This window comes from Stomoxys calcitrans, chromosome 1 (assembly GCF_963082655.1).
Source record: "Stomoxys calcitrans chromosome 1, idStoCalc2.1, whole genome shotgun sequence".
Taxonomy (NCBI): Eukaryota; Metazoa; Arthropoda; class Insecta; order Diptera; family Muscidae; genus Stomoxys; species Stomoxys calcitrans.
The window spans coordinates 64,466,322-64,488,556 of NC_081552.1; the positions used below are offsets into that span (position 1 = coordinate 64,466,322).

At 31.0% G+C, this 22,235-nt stretch overlaps 2 protein-coding genes across 2 annotated transcripts; both read right to left on the reverse strand.

Moving 5' to 3' along the window:
* Window positions 1-16,244: 16,244 nt before the first annotated feature.
* On the reverse strand, window positions 16,245-16,589 carry LOC131998049 (glycosyltransferase-like protein gnt13; the record flags this gene model as incomplete). The annotated part of the gene is made up of 1 exon (XM_059370080.1): window positions 16,245-16,589. A coding segment is annotated over one exon (345 nt), but the record flags the coding sequence as incomplete, so codon positions are not given.
* Window positions 16,590-18,314: 1,725 nt separating this feature from the next.
* Window positions 18,315-18,827, reverse strand: LOC131998046 (myb-like protein D; the record flags this gene model as incomplete). The annotated part of the gene is made up of 1 exon (XM_059370067.1): window positions 18,315-18,827. A coding segment is annotated over one exon (513 nt), but the record flags the coding sequence as incomplete, so codon positions are not given.
* Window positions 18,828-22,235: the final 3,408 nt, after the last annotated feature.

The following is a 22,235-nucleotide window of genomic DNA, read 5'->3' on the forward strand; positions in this document are numbered from 1 at the left end:
AAATACATAATTTATGCCCCCATAGCAGCTATATGGATCAAATTCGGCACACACATTGAGTGGTAAAATAAATATATGACATTGTTCAATTTTTTAGAACAAAATATTGGTCCTTTTGGTAGCTTTAATTCAAATAAAAACCGATCTGAACCATAGTCGACACGAATGTCGAAAAGCATAACATAAGTGACTGTGTCAAATTTCAGCGAAATGGAATTATAAATGTGCTTTTTATGGGCCCAAGACTTTAAATCGAGCTGTCGGTCTCTATGGCAGCTATATCCAAATCTGGACCGATCTGGGCCAAATTGAAGAAGGATATATAAGAGCTTAACATAGTTCTCTGTTCCAAATTTTGTAAAAATCGGACAATTAATGAGCTTTTTATATTCCCAAGACCTTATATAGAGAGGTCAGTCTATATGATAGCTATATCTAAATCCGGACCGATCGGGGCAAAATTAAAGAAGGATGTCGAGCGGCCTAACACAACATTTTGTCCAAAATTTCAACCAAATCAGATAATAAATGTTGCTTTTATGGGCCTAAGACCCTAAATCGGCGGATCGGTCTATATGGGGGTTATATAAAGATATAGTCCGATATAGCCCATTTTCGAACTTAACCTGTTTATGGACAAAAAAAATCTGTCCAAAGTTTCAACTCAATATCTTATTTTTTTAAAGACTGTAGCGTGTAGGACCCCATAAAGTGTGTATATTCTTGATCGTCTCGACATCCTGATTCGATCTAGCCATGTCCTGGAAGCCTCAATTTTCATCTGATTTGGCTGAAATGTTGCTAATAGTACTTTGTTACGACTTCCAACAACTGTTCTAAGTAAGGTCCAAATCGGTCAAGAGCCTGATATAGCTCCCATATAAAACGATCTCTTGATTTGACTTCTGGAAGCCTCAAAATTCATCAGATTTGGCTGAAATTTTGCACGTAGTATTTTGTTATGGCTTCCAACCACTGTTAACTACGATTCAAATCGGTCTATAACTTGATAAAAGTCTCATATAAATTATCCGATTTGACTATAATTTTGCGTATAGTGTTCTGTTATGACTTCCAACAACTGTGCTAAGTACGGTCCAAATCGGTGTATAACCAGATATAGCTCCCATATAAAACGGTCTCTCGATCTCCCTTGCTCGGTTCCAAGAAGATTTAATTTTTGCTGGTTTGACAAAAGTTTGGTATGTAGAATAAAAATATGTCCTTCATCAAAATTTATTCTACATAAATTTTTAAAATTATTCCTTGGTTGTGGGTTCCCAAGATTCGGCCCGGCCGAACTTAGCACGCTTTTACTTGTTTTACCCTGCACCACTGGTGTGATAGTGGTTATTATAGCTCAGAGAATTTGGTTCTAACACCCAGAAGGAAGAGAGATAGACCCATTGATAAGTATACGGATTTACCTATATCTGTCTTTCTGTTTATCCGTCTATCTGTCTGTCCATTTTGTATTGTGTGCAATGTACAGGTCGCAATTTTCATCTCATCATCTTCAAATTTGGCACATTTATATTGTTTGGCCTAGAGACGAAGGCTTTTAAAATTGGAGGAAATCGGTTCATATTTAAATATAGCTCGTCTCTATATCCCTCCGATCTTGAACAAAATTACCATTGCACTAGCGATTGCTTATGACACTCAACATAACCGATTTTTAAAATCGGTTCAGATTTACATAAAGTAAAGCCCGATTTTCACCTCTAGATACTCTGTTGGCGTATTTATTATTCGATCCGTCACCCAATTTTCGCTTTTAGAGCCTCTTTCAGTGTATTTCTCAACAGATTTTCTCAAAATTTTGCAGAATGTCGTCTTTGTTGAGTTTTATTATTTGTGTCAATTTTGGTTAAGATTTAGATATAGCTCCTATATCTAGAGATTTTCGTCCGATTTAAACTTATGCTGCAATATTTAGGGTAATTTTTTAAACGACTCTTGATAAATTAGGCACAAAGGTTTGCCTTATGACTCTTCCGATCACGATTTCATATAAATCGATTCAGATTTAGATATAGCTCTCATATTTAAGTATTTCCCGAATTTTTTAGGGTCTTTGGAAATGCACAACGATTTCCTCTAATAGGATTCCCACATAGTGTACTGATTTTGGTCGAATTTGTACATATGAAATTAAAGAAAATTTAGATTTCGTTGTCTAAATCTGCATTCCCAATGCGGCGTAGGGTATCGAAAGCGCGACTTGTTAATAATGCTTTAATGCTTCAGCCACTAAGGTATCCTTCCCTCTTCCTTATCTTTTTAACACCCAAATACATATAAACAACTACTCTTGAAAGACAAAGCTCTTAAATAAAAATCCTAAAGCTAATATTTTACTTACTGCGCTATGGAAAAATAACCACTTTTAGCTATTCTCAAAATGTCCGTCCGTTGTTTGTGCTGCCTTTCATCGTCTGTGCCGCCCTGTCATTCTTAAGTCCGACTACAGGACATCAACATGTTGTAACAATCATAGCATAACCACATGCGTCCTGCAGCATAACCACAAGCATTTTGTTACGAATTAAGGACCACTTTAAGGGGTTTGCTAAGTTGTAGAGATGTTGAAGCATGACATACATAAAGACAGTTATGCAAAAGTTACTACTGGACACAAAGAAGAAGCGGTGGAAAACTTAAGTGTTGTCAAATGGAGCTGTTGTTACCTTTACGACACTTGTTGTGAGCATTACGGATTAGTTTTCCACCAAATGCGTATATGCACAGCAATTAGTTACATATCCAACGAATGAGTGCTAAGTTCGACCGGGCCGAATCTTGGGAACCCACCACCCTAGATTCTGCTAAAAAACTTATATAAACTAAATTTAGTTGAAGGGCATAATTTTATTTTACGTACCAAACTTTTGTCAAACCAGCAAAAATTATAGCTTCTAGAAACCGAACAATGATAATCGAGAGACCGGTTTATATGACAGATCAGAGGAGTAGCCAGGGGAGAGGAGGGCTCGAGACCCACCCACCCCCGCAAAATGATTTTGTTTAAAGAAACAAGTAAAAGCGTGCTAAGTTCGGCCGGGCCGAATCTTATATACCCTCCACCATGGATCGCATTTGTCGAGTTCTTTTCCCGGCATCTCTTCTTAGGCAAAAAAGGATATAAAAAAGAGTTTCTCTGCTATTAAAACGATATCATGATATGGTCCGATTCGGACCACAATTAAATTATATGTTGGAGACCTGTGTAAAATTTCAGCCAATTCGTATAAGAATTGCGCCCATTGGGGCTCACGAAGTAAAATAGAGAGATCGATTTATATGGGATCTGTATCGGGCTATAGACCGATTCAGACCATAATAAACACGTTTGTTGATGGTCATGAGAGGATCCGTCGTACAAAATTTCAGGCATATCGGATAATAATTGCGACCTCTAGGGGTCAAGAAGTCAAGATCCCAGATAGGTTTATATGGCAGCTATATCAGGTAATGAACCGATTTGAACCTTATTTGACACAGTTGTTGAAAGTAAAAATAAAATACGTCATGCAAAATTTCAGCCAAATCGGATAGGAATTGCGCCCTCTAGAAGCTCAAGAAGTCAAATCCCCAGATCTGTTTATATGACAGCTATATCAGGTTATGAACCGATTTCAACCATACTTGGCACAGTTGTTGGATATCACAACGAAATACTTCGTGCAAAAATTCATTCAAATCGGATAATAATTGTGCCCTCTAGAGGCTCAAGAAGTCAAGACCCAAGATCGGTTCATATGACAGCTATATCAGGTTATGGACCGATTTAAACCATACTTGGCACAGTTGTTGGGTATCAAAACAAAACACGTCGTGCGAAATTCCATTCCATTCGGATGAGAATTGCGCCCTCTAGAGGCTCAAGAAGTCAAGACCCAAGATCGGTTTATATGGCAGCTATATCAGGTTATAAACCGATTTGAACCATACTTGGCACAGTTGTTTGATATAATAGCAAAACACGTCGTGCAAAATTTCATTTCAATCGGATAAGAATTGCGCACTCTAGAGGCTCAAGAAGTCAAGACCCAAGATCGGTTTATATGGCAGCTATATCAGGTTATGGACCGATTTGAACCATACTTGGCACTGTTGTTGGATGTCATAACAAAACATGTCGTGCAAAATTTCATTCCAATCGGATAAGAATTGCGCACTCTAGACGCTCAAGAAATCAAGACCCAAGATCGGTTTATATGACAGCTATATCAGGTTATGGACCGATTTGAACCATACTTGGCACAGTTGTTGGATATAATAACAAAACACGTCGTGCAAAATTTTATTCTGGTCGGATAAGAATTGCGCCTTCTAGAGGCTCAAGAAATCAAGACCCAAGATCGGTTTATATGGCAGCTATATCAGGTTATGGACCGATTTGAACTATACTTGGCACAGTTGTTGGATATCATAGCAAAACACGTCGTGCAAAATTTCATTCCAATCGGATAAGAATTGCGCACTCTAGAGGCTCAAGAAGTCAAGACCCAAGATCGGTTTATATGGCAGCTATATCAAAACATGGACCGATATGGCCCATTTACAATACCAACCGACCTACACTAATAAGAAGTATTTGTGCAAAATTTCAAGCGGCTAGCTTTACTCCTTCGGTTAGCGTGCTTTCGACAGACAGACGGACGGACGGACGGACGGACGGACGGACGGACGGACAGACAGACGGACGGACATGGCTAGATCGACATAAAATGTCACGACGATCAAGAATATATATACTTTATGGGGTCTCAGACGAATATTTCGAGTAGTTACAAACAGAATGACGAAATTAGTATACCCCCCATCTTATGGTGGAGGGTATAAAAATGTAAATGAAATTTATTCAAAATCAAAAGATTTCTGTAAGATTTTTTTAAAATGATAAAATTTCATATTTGTAATATTCTACAAAGACAAAATTTTTTTTTAGAACAAAATTGTAGTGAAATTCTTAATTAAAACTAAATTTTAATGAAATATTTTCTAAAGGCAAATTATTTATGAAGTTTTCCAAAGACAAAATGTGAGTGTAATATTCTCTAATGACAAAACTTCAGCTCGGGCCGGACCTCCCTCGAAATAATTTTTTAAAGACAAAATTTCTGTACAAATTTTAATTTTTGGAAACTAAAGAAATAGGATTTTAACCATAAAATTAATGTTTTTATACCCTCCACCATTGGGTGGGGGTATACCAATTTCGTCATTTTGTTTGCAACTCCTCGAAATATTCGTCTAAGACCCCATAAAATGTATATATTCTTGATCGTCATGATATTTTAAGTCGATCTAGCCATGTCCGTCCGTCCGTCTGTATGTCGAAAGCACGTTAACTTTCGAATAAACCGATCTGGGATCTTGACTTCTTGAGCCACTAGAGGACGCAATTCTTACCGGATTTGGCCGTTTTGCATAAGGTGTTTTGTTATAGTTCCAAACATCTGTGCCAACTATGGTTTAAATCGGTCCATAACCTGACATAGCCGAGTACAACCAGTGCATCAATCTAGGCCGCAGACACTATCTACGGGCAAAGAGCCTCTGGCACGAATAGAGAGCAGCGAAAGCCTTCCTTATCCCAAACTCTCTATTCAAGCTTCAATTTGACTTACTATCTAGAATAACCCCAAAATCTATAGCCAAGCTTTACAAACTCAAAGTTGTTTGCTGCAAACTCGGCAGTCTGAACTCATGCACCTTTCTCTTTCTGAACAACGCTAACTCAGTTTTCCTGACCTGACCGCTACAGCACACCCAGTGGCCCAAGAAGACGTGGCCCTAAGAGCAGTATGCAGAACGCCAGGCAGGGTATATAGGAATATATGGAAGATTCAACCCTCCACCATGGATCGCATTTGTCGAGGCAATCAAATAATATTGAATAAGAACTGTTATGCTATTGGAGCTATATCAAGTTATAGTCCGATTCAGACGATAAATGAATGCTGAACATTGTAGAAGTCATTGTGTAATATTTCAGTTCATTCGGATAAGAATTGCGCCTTGTAGGGGCTCAAGAAGCAAAATCGGGAGATAGGTTTGTATGGGAGCTGTATCAAGCTATTGAACGATTCAGACCATATTAGACACGTATGTTGAAGGTCATGAGACAATCCGTTGTACAAAATTTCTGCCAAATCGGATGAGAATTTCGCCCTCTAGAGGCTCAAGAAGTCAAGATCCCATATCGGTTAATGTGGCATCTACATCAGGTTATGTTCCGATTGGCGCCATACTTAGCACGGTTATTGGAAGACATAACAAAACACCTCATGCAAAATTTCAGCCAAATCGGATCAGAATTGCACGCTCTATTGGCTCAAGAACTCCAGATACAAGATCGGTTTAAATGACAGCTATACCAGATTATGAACCGATTTAAATCATACTTAACACAGTTATTGGAAGTGATACTAAAACACTACCTTCAAAATTACAGTCAAATCGGATGAGAATTTCGCCCTCTACAAAATCAAGAAGTCAAGACCCAAGATCGGTTTATATGGCAGCTACATCAGGTCATGTTCCGATTTGGCCCATTTACAATCCCAACCGACCTACACCAATAAAAATATTCGTGCAAAATTTCAAGCGGCTGGCTTTACTTGTTCGAAAGTTACCGTGCTTTCGACAGACAGACCGACATGGCTAGATCGACTTAAAATGTCATGATGATCAAGAATATAAATACTTAAAGGGGTCTCAGACCCATATTTCGAGGTGTTACAAACAGAATGCCGAAATTAGTATACTCGCATCCTATGGTAGAGGGTACAAAATATGCCTTTAAATCAAATATTTTGTTCTTTAGTCTGAAAAACTGAGCACAGTGAAATAGTTTTATATTTATTATTATTATTATTATTATTATTATTATTATTATTATTATTATTATTATTATTAACTCCCAGGGGTGTCACAGGGTGGGTTTTTAGCCGGTACCGTTGACTACGGAGCCCGGCATAAGGCGAGAGACGTACTCGTCACATGCGTAAAGCATTTTCCCATCCTGACCCGCAAAAAAAAAAAAAAAAAAAAAAAAAAAAAAAAAAAAAAAAAAAAAAATTATTATTATTATTATTATTATTATTATTATTATTATTATTATTATTATTATTATTATTATTATTATTATTATTATTATTATTATTATTATTATTATTCTTATTATTATTATTATTATTATTATTATTATTATTATTATTATTATTATTATTATTATTATTATTATTATTATTATTATTATTATTATTATTATTATTATTATTATTATTATTATTATTATTATTATTATTATTATTATTATTATTATTATTATACCCTCCACCATAAGATGGGGGGTATACTCATTTCGTCATTCTGTTTGTAACTACTCGAAATATTCGTCTGAGACCCCATAAAGTATATATATTCTTGATCGTCGCGACATTTTATGTCGATCTAGCCATGTCCGTCCGTCTGTCCGTCCGTCCGTCTGTCTGTCGAAAGCACGCTAACTTCCGAAGGAGTAAAGCTAGCCGCTTGAAATTTTGCACAAATACTTCTTATTAGTGTAGGTCGGTTGGTATTGTAAATTGGCCATATCGGTCCATGTTTTGATATAGCTGCCATATAAACCGATCTGGGGTCTTGACTTCTTGATCCTCTAGAGTGCGCAATTCTTACCCGATTGGAATGAAATTTTGCACGACGACTTTTGTTATAATATCCAACAACTGTGCCAAGTATGGTTAAAATCGGTCCATAACCTGATATAGCTGCCACATAAACCGATCTTGGGTCTTGACTTCTTGAGCCTCTAGAGTGCGCAATTCTTATCCGATTGGAATGAAATTCTGCACGACGTGTTTTGTTGCGATATGCAATAACTGTGCCTAGTATGGTTCAAATCGGTCCATAACCTGATATAGCTGTCATATAAACCGATCTCGGGTCTTGACTTCTTCAGCTTCTAGAGTGCCAATTCTTATCCAATTGGAATGAAATTTTGCAGGGTGTTTTTTGTTATGATATCCAACAACTGTGCCAAGTATGGTTCAAATCGACCCATAACCTGATATAGCTGTCATATAAACCAATCTTGGGTCTTGACTTCTTGAGCTTCTAGAGGGCGGAATTCCTATCCGATTTGGTTGACAATTTTCATGAAGTATTTTATTCTTACTTTCAACAACTGTGTCAAATAAAGTTCAAATAGGTTCATAACCTGATATAGCTGCCATATAAACCGATCGGTCCAAAACTTGATATAGCTGCCATTTAAACCGATCTTGGGTCTTAACTTCTTGAGCCTCTAGAGTGCGCAATTCTTATCCGATTGGAATGAAATTTTGCACGACGTGTTTTGTTATGATATCCAATAACTGTGCGAAGTATGGTTCAAATCGATCCATAACCTGATATAGCTGTCATATAAACCAATCTTGGGTCTTGACTTCTTGAGCTTCTAGAGGGCGCAAATCCTATCCGATTTGGTTGACAATTTTCATGAAGTATTTTATTCTTACTTTCAACAACTGTGTCAAATAAAGTTCAAATAGGTTCATAACCTGATATAGCTGCCATATAAACCGATCTTAGGTCTTGACTTCTTGAGCCTCTAGAGTGCGTAATTATTATCCGATTTGCCTGAAATTTTGTACGACGGATTTCTCATTACCATCAACATACGTGTTTATTATGGTTTGAATCGGTTTATAGCCCGATACAGCTCCCATATAAATCGATCTCTCTATTGTACTTCTTGAGCCCCCAAAGGGCGCAATTCTTTTTCGAATTGGCTGAAATTTTACACAGGACCATATCTTGATATCGCTCTAATAGCAGAGCAAATCTTTTCTTATATCCTTTTTTGCCTAAGAAGAGATTATTATAATTATTATTATTATTATTATTATTATTATTATTATTATTATTATTATTATTATTATTATTATTATTATTATTATTATTATTACTATGAACATGAAACCGAAGGCGACAATTGAGATCCGTGACTTGGACTCCCTCTCGACCGCCGACGAGATCACTGAAGCAGTGATCAAGGCAACGGGAACGACAGCTGGAGAAGTGACTGTGCAGCTGACAGCACTTAATTCTAAGGAGCAGAGGAGGGCCTTCGTTTCTCTGCCAACTAGCTGCGTCAATATTTTGTTGAAGACCAGCAGGCTCCTGATAGGAATGACGAATTGTCGGCTAAACTATCGGGATGAAAGAAAGCGCTGCTTCAGATGTTTTGGAGCCGGCCACCTACAGTGGGAGTGCAAGGGACCCGACAGGAAAGGAATGGGACTATGCATTAGATGCGGCGAGAGTGGGCACAAGATGAAGGAGTGCCATAACCCTCGGAAATGCTGTATTTGCTCGCAGAGGGGAAAAGGCCCGACGGATCATCTTCCTGGGTCAGAGAGATGTAAAGGAGGCAAACAGCAGGCATGCTGAGAATACTGCAGGCCAACATGCACAGGTGTAAAGTCGCACATGATCTCCTATCACAGATAGTCGCAGAACAACGTGCTGACATCGTGATTATAAGCGAGCAATATGGAAGGAGAGATCAAGGGTCCTGGCTGGAGGATCCAACAAAAACAGCTGCTATCTGGATCCCATACCGCAATGGCATCTCACCAGTAAAGAGCGGAAGTGGAGACGGTTACGTCTGGGTGCAGTTAAACCACTTTACGCTGTTTAGCTGCTACCTCACTCCTAGTGACAGCATCGACGCCTACGAGGCAAAACTCGATGAGATCGAGGACACAATGCGTGGATTAGACGGCCATCACGTAGTAGCTGGCGATTTCAACTCTCGAGCGGTGGAATGGGGCATGCCAACAACCAACCCAAGAGGGAGACGAGTTCTAGACATGGCCGCAAGAACCGGTTTACTTGTTGTAAACACTGGAGACGTGCCAACCTTTAGGCGACCCGGCTGCGAAGGCACTATACCGGACATCACCCTTGCGTCCGAGGAAATCATCGGAAAAATAACAGAGTGGAGCGTACTGGAAACTTACACGGCAAGCGATCACCAGTACATTATGTTCTCCTTCAATACTGGAGGGAACACAGTTAACGAGGAAAGGAGCACCAGTACACGAAAGTGGAACGTGAGCAAGCTCGACTCCTCAAAACTCCTGGCGGAAATCGACCGGCAAGCCGTGTGGTCAGAGCTGGATGAACTAGACGTTCCGTCGACAGTGGAACGGGCGATGGAAATCATAGAGTACGGATGTAAGAAATCCATGCCAAAACTCAAAAGGCCGAGGGGAAATAAAACCGCAGTGCACTGGTGGAATGATGCCATAGCTGAGCAACGAAGCAACTGCATCAAACTAAGACGCAGATACACGAGAGCTCGTCGCAGGGGCACGGCTGAGACAGAACACGCTCTTTACAAGGAGGCAAAAAAGATACTCGCTGCCGAAATAGAAAGGAGCAAGAAAGAAAAGTGGGAGGAACTAAGAGAAGATATTAACCGAAATCCTTGGGGCCTCGGATACAAAATTGTGATGGAGAAGCTCGGCACACGGAGCCCAACAGCGGTGATGGACGGGAGAACAATGGAGAATATAGTCCATACACTCTTTCCCCGACACGACCGTATAGAAGACGAAGTTAATGAAGAGCCAACGGAAAACATAAACCCGTTCACGATAGAGGAGCTAAAGAATGCAGCCCGCAGCCTCCAGAGCAGAAAAGCCCCCGGCCCCGACGGAATACCGTCCGAGGTAATCAGGCTGATAGCCGAGAATAGACCCGAATTTCTTCTTGAAATGTTTAATCGGTGTCTAATGGCAGGTGTTTTTCCGGAAGTATGGAAGCGACAAAAGCTGGTGCTCATAAGCAAAGGCAAAGGTGATCCAATATCCCCATCCACATACAGACCACTATGTATGCTGGATACGGCCGGCAAGCTTTTGGAGAGACTACTGAAGCCACGGCTCCAGGACGCCATCATCGAGGGAGGTGGACTCTCAATGAGACAACACGGCTTCCGGGCAGGAATGTCCACGATCGGAGCCCTCAGAGATGTGGTGGAGATAGTAGAGGTGGCTAGGCAAAGGAACCACTACTCCAGGCCAATTGTCCTCTTGGCCACACTGGATGTGAAGAACGCTTTCAACAGCCTTAGATGGTCTGACGTCCTCAAATCGCTCAGAGAGGACTTTAATATCCCGGCGTACCTGATGAGAATAAAGAGAAGTTACTTGAGTGACAGGGTACTTATCTATAATTCTCAAGATGGAACGAGTGAATATGAGGTCACATCAGGAGCGGCGCAGGGCTCCATACTCGGACCGGACCTCTGGAATGCCAGTTATGATGGAATACTGCGAATGGAAATGCCAGACGGAACCTTTCTAGTAGGATATGCTGATGACATTGCTGCAGTCATCACGGCAAGAGACACGGAAGGCGCTGAGCGCAAATTACGGCAGGTGATGCTAAGGGCAAGGGACTGGCTAGATTCCCATGGCCTACAACTTGCGATGCAGAAAACGGAACTACTTCTCCTAACGAGAAAAAATATCCCAGTGGAAGTGGATATGCGTATAGACGATATACTGGTGAAGACCAAGAGATCGATCAAATATCTAGGAATCCGACTAGATACAAAGCTGACCTACGCAGAGCAAATACGGCACGCGACAACAAAAGCCTCAAAGATAACGGCGCAACTTAGTCGACTGATGGCAAACATAGGTGGGCCTCTCCCAAGCAGGCGCAGACTCTTAATGGAGACATGCAATAGCATCCTCCTCTATGGAAGCGAAATATGGGGCCAGACACTGCAGACGGCATACCGAGCGAAATCCCTGCTCTCGGTACAGAGGACGGCGGCACTTAGAGTCATATCATCCTACCGGACAGTGTCGGAGCCCGCAGCCCTTGTAATAGCCGGAATGGTTCCGATAGACCTGCAGGCCATGCAGCGCGCCAGGCTCTACACCGAGAGGTCCAACACTCAAAGAATACAGGACGGGGCCCAAATGGATCATACACAGGCCATACGAGAGGAGACTACCGAGAGATGGCAACAAAGGTGGACTAGCGAAAATCGGGCCAGATGGACGCGACGATTAATACCCGATGTACGGATATGGAAAGAAAGGAAGCACGGCGACGTCAACTATTACGTCACACAGATGTTAACAGGACATGGTTACTTCCGGAAATACCTGCATAAAATGGGCAAATGCTCCTCAAGCAAGTGTATTTATGAGGAGGTTGAAGTTGAAGACGATGTGGAGCACACTTTTTTCCACTGCGAGCGCTGGGTTGAAAGACGCAGCGAGTTGGAAGCAGCGATTGGCGACGTTACGCCTGAGACAATAGTCCAAAAAATGCTGGAGGACGAGAGAAAGTGGGAGGCGGTGAAGAGATATGCCGAACAAGTACTGCGCAGGAAGAAAGCTGACCTGGACGCAGCGGCGTAGAGTATAAATGCGGAGGTCTGGACGCAGACACAATGAAGACGAAATGGATAATCACCAGATATGGGGTCCACCTCGAAGTAATGCGAAAGCGGTTCCGAGGTGGAATTAACTCCCAGGGGTGTCACAGGGTGGGTTTTTAGCCGGTACCGTTGACTACGGAGCCCGGCATAAGGCGAGAGACGTACTCGTCACATTATTATTATTATTATTATTATTATTATTATTATTATTATTATTATTATTATTATTATTATTATTATTATTATTATTATTATTATTATTATTATTATTATTATTATTATTATTATTATTATTATTATTATTATTATTATTATTATTATTATTATTATTATTATTATTATTATTATTATTATTATTATTATTATTATTATTATTATTATTATTATTATTATTATTATTATTATTATTATTATTATTATTATTATTATTATTATTATTATTATTATTATTATTATTATTATTATTATTATTATTATTATTATTATTATTATTATTATTATTATTATTATTATTATTATTATTATTATTATTATTATTATTATTATTATTATTATTATTATTATTATTATTATTATTATTATTATTATTATTATTATTATTATTATTATTATTATTATTATTATTATTATTATTATTATTATTATTATTATTATTATTATTATTATTATTATTATTATTATTATTATTATTATTATTATTATTATTATTATTATTATTATTATTATTATTATTATTATTATTATTATTATTATTATTATTATTATTATTATTATTATTATTATTATTATTATTATTATTATTATTATTATTATTATTATTATTATTATTATTATTATTATTATTATTATTATTATTATTATTATTATTATTATTATTATTATTATTATTATTATTATTATTATTATTATTATTATTATTATTATTATTATTATTATTATTATTATTATTATTATTATTATTATTATTATTATTATTATTATTATTATTATTATTATTATTATTATTATTATTATTATTATTATTATTATTATTATTATTATTATTATTATTATTATTATTATTATTATTATTATTATTATTATTATTATTATTATTATTATTATTATTATTATTATTATTATTATTATTATTATTATTATTATTATTATTATTATTATTATTATTATTATTATTATTATTATTATTATTATTATTATTATTATTATTATTATTATTATTATTATTATTATTATTATTATTATTATTATTATTATTATTATTATTATTATTATTATTATTATTATTATTATTATTATTATTATTATTATTATTATTATTATTATTATTATTATTATTATTATTATTATTATTATTATTATTATTATTATTATTATTATTATTATTATTATTATTATTATTATTATTATTATTATTATTATTATTATTATTATTATTATTATTATTATTATTATTATTATTATTATTATTATTATTATTATTATTATTATTATTATTATTATTATTATTATTATTATTATTATTATTATTATTATTATTATTATTATTATTATTATTATTATTATTATTATTATTATTATTATTATTATTATTATTATTATTATTATTATTATTATTATTATTATTATTATTATTATTATTATTATTATTATTATTATTATTATTATTATTATTATTATTATTATTATTATTATTATTATTATTATTATTATTATTATTATTATTATTATTATTATTATTATTATTATTATTATTATTATTATTATTATTATTATTATTATTATTATTATTATTATTATTATTATTATTATTATTATTATTATTATTATTATTATTATTATTATTATTATTATTATTATTATTATTATTATTATTATTATTATTATTATTATTATTATTATTATTATTATTATTATTATTATTATTATTATTATTATTATTATTATTATTATTATTATTATTATTATTATTATTATTATTATTATTATTATTATTATTATTATTATTATTATTATTATTATTATTATTATTATTATTATTATTATTATTATTATTATTATTATTATTATTATTATTATTATTATTATTATTATTATTATTATTATTATTATTATTATTATTATTATTATTATTATTATTATTATTATTATTATTATTATTATTATTATTATTATTATTATTATTATTATTATTATTATTATTATTATTATTATTATTATTATTATTATTATTATTATTATTATTATTATTATTATTATTATTATTATTATTATTATTATTATTATTATTATTATTATTATTATTATTATTATTATTATTATTATTATTATTATTATTATTATTATTATTATTATTATTATTATTATTATTATTATTATTATTATTATTATTATTATTATTATTATTATTATTATTATTATTATTATTATTATTATTATTATTATTATTATTATTATTATTATTATTATTATTATTATTATTATTATTATTATTATTATTATTATTATTATTATTATTATTATTATTATTATTATTATTATTATTATTATTATTATTATTATTATTATTATTATTATTATTATTATTATTATTATTATTATTATTATTATTATTATTATTATTATTATTATTATTATTATTATTATTATTATTATTATTATTATTATTATTATTATTATTATTATTATTATTATTATTATTATTATTATTATTATTATTATTATTATTATTATTATTATTATTATTATTATTATTATTATTATTATTATTATTATTATTATTATTATTATTATTATTATTATTATTATTATTATTATTATTATTATTATTATTATTATTATTATTATTATTATTATTATTATTATTATTATTATTATTATTATTATTATTATTATTATTATTATTATTATTATTATTATTATTATTATTATTATTATTATTATTATTATTATTATTATTATTATTATTATTATTATTATTATTATTATTATTATTATTATTATTATTATTATTATTATTATTATTATTATTATTATTATTATTATTATTATTATTATTATTATTATTATTATTATTATTATTATTATTATTATTATTATTATTATTATTATTATTATTATTATTATTATTATTATTATTATTATTATTATTATTATTATTATTATTATTATTATTATTATTATTATTATTATTATTATTATTATTATTATTATTATTATTATTATTATTATTATTATTATTATTATTATTATTATTATTATTATTATTATTATTATTATTATTATTATTATTATTATTATTATTATTATTATTATTATTATTATTATTATTATTATTATTATTATTATTATTATTATTATTATTATTATTATTATTATTATTATTATTATTATTATTATTATTATTATTATTATTATTATTATTATTATTATTATTATTATTATTATTATTATTATTATTATTATTATTATTATTATTATTATTATTATTATTATTATTATTATTATTATTATTATTATTATTATTATTATTATTATTATTATTATTATTATTATTATTATTATTATTATTATTATTATTATTATTATTATTATTATTATTATTATTATTATTATTATTATTATTATTATTATTATTATTATTATTATTATTATTATTATTATTATTATTATTATTATTATTATTATTATTATTATTATTATTATTATTATTATTATTATTATTATTATTATTATTATTATTATTATTATTATTATTATTATTATTATTATTATTATTATTATTATTATTATTATTATTATTATTATTATTATTATTATTATTATTATTATTATTATTATTATTATTATTATTATTATTATTATTATTATTATTATTATTATTATTATTATTATTATTATTATTATTATTATTATTATTATTATTATTATTATTATTATTATTATTATTATTATTATTATTATTATTATTATTATTATTATTATTATTATTATTATTATTATTATTATTATTATTATTATTATTATTATTATTATTATTATTATTATTATTATTATTATTATTATTATTATTATTATTATTATTATTATTATTATTATTATTATTATTATTATTATTATTATTATTATTATTATTATTATTATTATTATTATTATTATTATTATTATTATTATTATTATTATTATTATTATTATTATTATTATTATTATTATTATTATTATTATTATTATTATTATTATTATTATTATTATTATTATTATTATTATTATTATTATTATTATTATTATTATTATTATTATTATTATTATTATTATTATTATTATTATTATTATTATTATTATTATTATTATTATTATTATTATTATTATTATTATTATTATTATTATTATTATTATTATTATTATTATTATTATTATTATTATTATTATTATTATTATTATTATTATTATTATTATTATTATTATTATTATTATTATTATTATTATTATTATTATTATTATTATTATTATTATTATTATTATTATTATTATTATTATTATTATTATTATTATTATTATTATTATTATTATTATTATTATTATTATTATTATTATTATTATTATTATTATTATTATTATTATTATTATTATTATTATTATTATTATTATTATTATTATTATTATTATTATTATTATTATTATTATTATTATTATTATTATTATTATTATTATTATTATTATTATTATTATTATTATTATTATTATTATTATTATTATTATTATTATTATTATTATTATTATTATTATTATTATTATTATTATTATTATTATTATTATTATTATTATTATTATTATTATTATTATTATTATTATTATTATTATTATTATTATTATTATTATTATTATTATTATTATTATTATTATTATTATTATTATTATTATTATTATTATTATTATTATTATTATTATTATTATTATTATTATTATTATTATTATTATTATTATTATTATTATTATTATTATTATTATTATTATTATTATTATTATTATTATTATTATTATTATTATTATTATTATTATTATTATTATTATTATTATTATTATTATTATTATTATTATTATTATTATTATTATTATTATTATTATTATTATTATTATTATTATTATTATTATTATTATTATTATTATTATTATTATTATTATTATTATTATTATTATTATTATTATTATTATTATTATTATTATTATTATTATTATTATTATTATTATTATTATTATTATTATTATTATTATTATTATTATTATTATTATTATTATTATTATTATTATTATTATTATTATTATTATTATTATTATTATTATTATTATTATTATTATTATTATTATTATTATTATTATTATTATTATTATTATTATTATTATTATTATTATTATTATTATTATTATTATTATTATTATTATTATTATTATTATTATTATTATTATTATTATTATTATTATTATTATTATTATTATTATTATTATTATTATTATTATTATTATTATTATTATTATTATTATTATTATTATTATTATTATTATTATTATTATTATTATTATTATTATTATTATTATTATTATTATTATTATTATTATTATTATTATTATTATTATTATTATTATTATTATTATTATTATTATTATTATTATTATTATTATTATTATTATTATTATTATTATTATTATTATTATTATTATTATTATTATTATTATTATTATTATTATTATTATTATTATTATTATTATTATTATTATTATTATTATTATTATTATTATTATTATTATTATTATTATTATTATTATTATTATTATTATTATTATTATTATTATTATTATTATTATTATTATTATTATTATTATTATTATTATTATTATTATTATTATTATTATTATTATTATTATTATTATTATTATTATTATTATTATTATTATTATTATTATTATTATTATTATTATTATTATTATTATTATTATTATTATTATTATTATTATTATTATTATTATTATTATTATTATTATTATTATTATTATTATTATTATTATTATTATTATTATTATTATTATTATTATTATTATTATTATTATTATTATTATTATTATTATTATTATTATTATTATTATTATTATTATTATTATTATTATTATTATTATTATTATTATTATTATTATTATTATTATTATTATTATTATTATTATTATTATTATTATTATTATTATTATTATTATTATTATTATTATTATTATTATTATTATTATTATTATTATTATTATTATTATTATTATTATTATTATTATTATTATTATTATTGTTATTATTATTATTATTATTATTATTATTATTATTATTATTATTATTATTATTATTATTGTTATTATTATTATTATTATTATTATTATTATTATTATTATTATTATTATTATTATTATTATGGTAGGGCCGAGCTCAGGCTACTATCGGGGTCAGCAGGTGGCGGATGGCTGAACGACCTAAAGGTTAGCTGTGAAAAATAAGCAGCCCCCGACCACGAGCGGTGAAGACCGAGGACATGCTACAAAAAGGCATTTATAGCCAACGACGTCTTCGCGACATGGCGAATGGATGCCGCCAGTTGACTAAGTATCCACCCACAGGGGTGCTCTACAGATAGATGCAGTCTGGGGAGTGATGCCCCCGTGGATTCCCCAATCAAGGGGACTTTGACCCTGGCGCGTACACTGGAACATGATTCTGATAACCGATTTGGATTGATGCTACGAGCTGACGGCTGTGGTATTCTGTTACCTGAGTAGGAGGGAGTGACATCCCTCTCGAAATGGCTTTCAGGCTAATGCCACCGCTGCCTCCGTCCCGTTAAACCCCTGGCAGGCCTTAGGGAACGATCTGTGCCTCGTAACCATTAAGTTGGTAATGTAGGTTCTGTTGATACGATATCCAGATTAATGCCCGACCTGGCTCTGAACGCAAGCACTCATAAGGTCTTGCGTCAACCCTCGCGAGGACCTCACTGCTTGCAAAGGGACCCTCGGGGTCATCGCTCTGCGAAAGGGCGACTACATTATCGGACACAGACAACGGCTCTAAGTGGGGACCCGATTAAAATGGAAACACCCATTAACATAGCAGCAGAGGAGATGGAATCGATCTTTGGAAGAAGATCGAAAGTACATCGATCACCGGTAAATTCTCCACTAGCCTCCGGGCCCAGTGTCGAGAAAGAGAAGGAGGTAAGAAGTATAGCGTTAGACTGTACCCCAGCGGAGAACAACGCGGAGACATGCGAGAACAGCACCAGTTCTCCTAGACAAGAGTTCATCTTGAAGATGCGACTTTCGGAGGAGGAGGCGCTTGAAAAGTGCAAGAAAGTCCTTCGCCAGATGCGACTAGCTATAGGAAGGCAGAAGAACATTAGCAGGGATGTCCAAAATGGTGTGTCTGAGATAGAGGAAATCTTGGACATTATTGGGAGCTACCGCAAAAACTGGAAGGCCGCGGAGAAGCAGAAACAGCAAAGCAGGCCAATAATAGCGGAGACTCCCACGACATCAACCAACATGTCGACGCCTTCTACGGCGCAAAACAAGAGGAGCGCGCCGAGTCCAGTCGAAGAAAATCCTGGCAAAAAGAAGAAGGATAAAGCTGTAGAGGTGAAACCACCGGCGAAAACAGCCGGAAAGAGGAAGCCCGACAAAGAGGCTGAGAAGAAGAAGCCCGAAGAAGAGGCAAGAACGTCAAGGAGGAACCCGCGGCGAAAACCGCGCGCTCGGAGACCACGGAAACCCAGGCAGCGACCAGAGGCCGTGTTAATCAAGCCGAAGGAGGGGCATAGTTACGCGGACGTGCTCAGGGACTTCAGGCGAAACGCGAAACCGGAGGAAGCCGAGGTCGCCATCCGCTCCGTCCAGAAAACGAGAACGGGTGCAGTTCTTCTCGTGATGGGCAGAGGAGGAAACAAGGAGGTGTTCTGCGAGTCCCTCAAAGGCGTCCTTAAGGAGGCTGCAGTCGTGCAGGACATGAAACCGAAGGCGACAATTGAGATCCGTGACTTGGACTCCCTCTCGACCGCCGACGAGATCACTGAAGCAGTGATCAAGGCAACGGGAACGACAGCTGGAGAAGTGACTGTGCAGCTGACAGCACTTAATTCGAAGGAGCAGAGGAGGGCCTTCGTTTCTCTGCCAACTAGCTGCGTCAATATTTTGTTGAAGACCAGCAGGCTCCTGATAGGAATGACGAATTGTCGGCTAAACTATCGGGATGAAAGAAAGCGCTGCTTCAGATGTTTTGGAGCCGGCCACCTACAGTGGGAGTGCAAGGGACCCGACAGGAAAGGAATGGGACTATGCATTAGATGCGGCGAGAGTGGGCACAAGATGAAGGAGTGCCATAACCCTCGGAAATGCTGTATTTGCTCGCAGAGGGGAAAAGGCCCGACGGATCATCTTCCTGGGTCAGAGAGATGTAAAGGAGGCAAACAGCAGGCATGCTGAGAATACTGCAGGCCAACATGCACAGGTGTAAAGTCGCACATGATCTCCTATCACAGATAGTCGCAGAACAACGTGCTGACATCGTGATTATAAGCGAGCAATATGGAAGGAGAGATCAAGGGTCCTGGCTGGAGGACCCCACAAAAACAGCTGCTATCTGGATCCCATACCGCAATGGCATCTCACCAGTAAAGAGCGGAAGTGGAGACGGTTACGTCTGGGTGCAGTTAAACCACTTTACGCTGTTTAGCTGCTACCTCACTCCTAGTGACAGCATCGACGCCTACGAGGCAAAACTCGATGAGATCGAGGACACAATGCGTGGATTAGACGGCCATCACGTAGTAGCTGGCGATTTCAACTCTCGAGCGGTGGAATGGGGCATGCCAACAACCAACCCAAGAGGGAGACGAGTTCTAGACATGGCCGCAAGAACCGGTTTACTCGTTGTAAACACTGGAGACGTGCCAACCTTTAGGCGACCCGGCTGCGAAGGCACTATACCGGACATCACCCTTGCGTCCGAGGAAATCATCGGAAAAATAACAGAGTGGAGCGTACTGGAAACTTACACGGCAAGCGATCACCAGTACATTATGTTCTCCTTCAATACTGGAGGGAACACAGTTAACGAGGAAAGGAGCACCAGTACACGAAAGTGGAACGTGAGCAAGCTCGACTCCTCAAAACTCCTGGCGGAAATCGACCGGCAAGCCGTGTGGTCAGAGCTGGATGAACTAGACGTTCCGTCGACAGTGGAACGGGTGATGGAAATCATAGAGTACGGATGTAAGAAATCCATGCCAAAACTCAAAAGGCCGAGGGGAAATAAAACCGCAGTGCACTGGTGGAATGATGCCATAGCTGAGAAACGAAGCAACTGCATCAAACTAAGACGCAGATACACGAGAGCTCGTCGCAGGGGCACGGCTGAGACAGAACACTCTCTTTACAAGGAGGCAAAAAAGATACTCGCTGCCGAAATAGAAAGGAGCAAGAAAGAAAAGTGGGAGGAACTAAGAGAAGATATTAACCGAAATCCTTGGGGCCTCGGATACAAAATTGTGATGGAGAAGCTCGGCACACGGAGCCCAACAGCGGTGATGGACGGGAGAACAATGGAGAATATAGTCCATACACTCTTTCCCCGACACGACCGTATAGAAGACGAAGTTAATGAAGAGCCAACGGAAAACATAAACCCGTTCACGATAGAGGAGCTAAAGAATGCAGCCCGCAGCCTCCAGAGCAG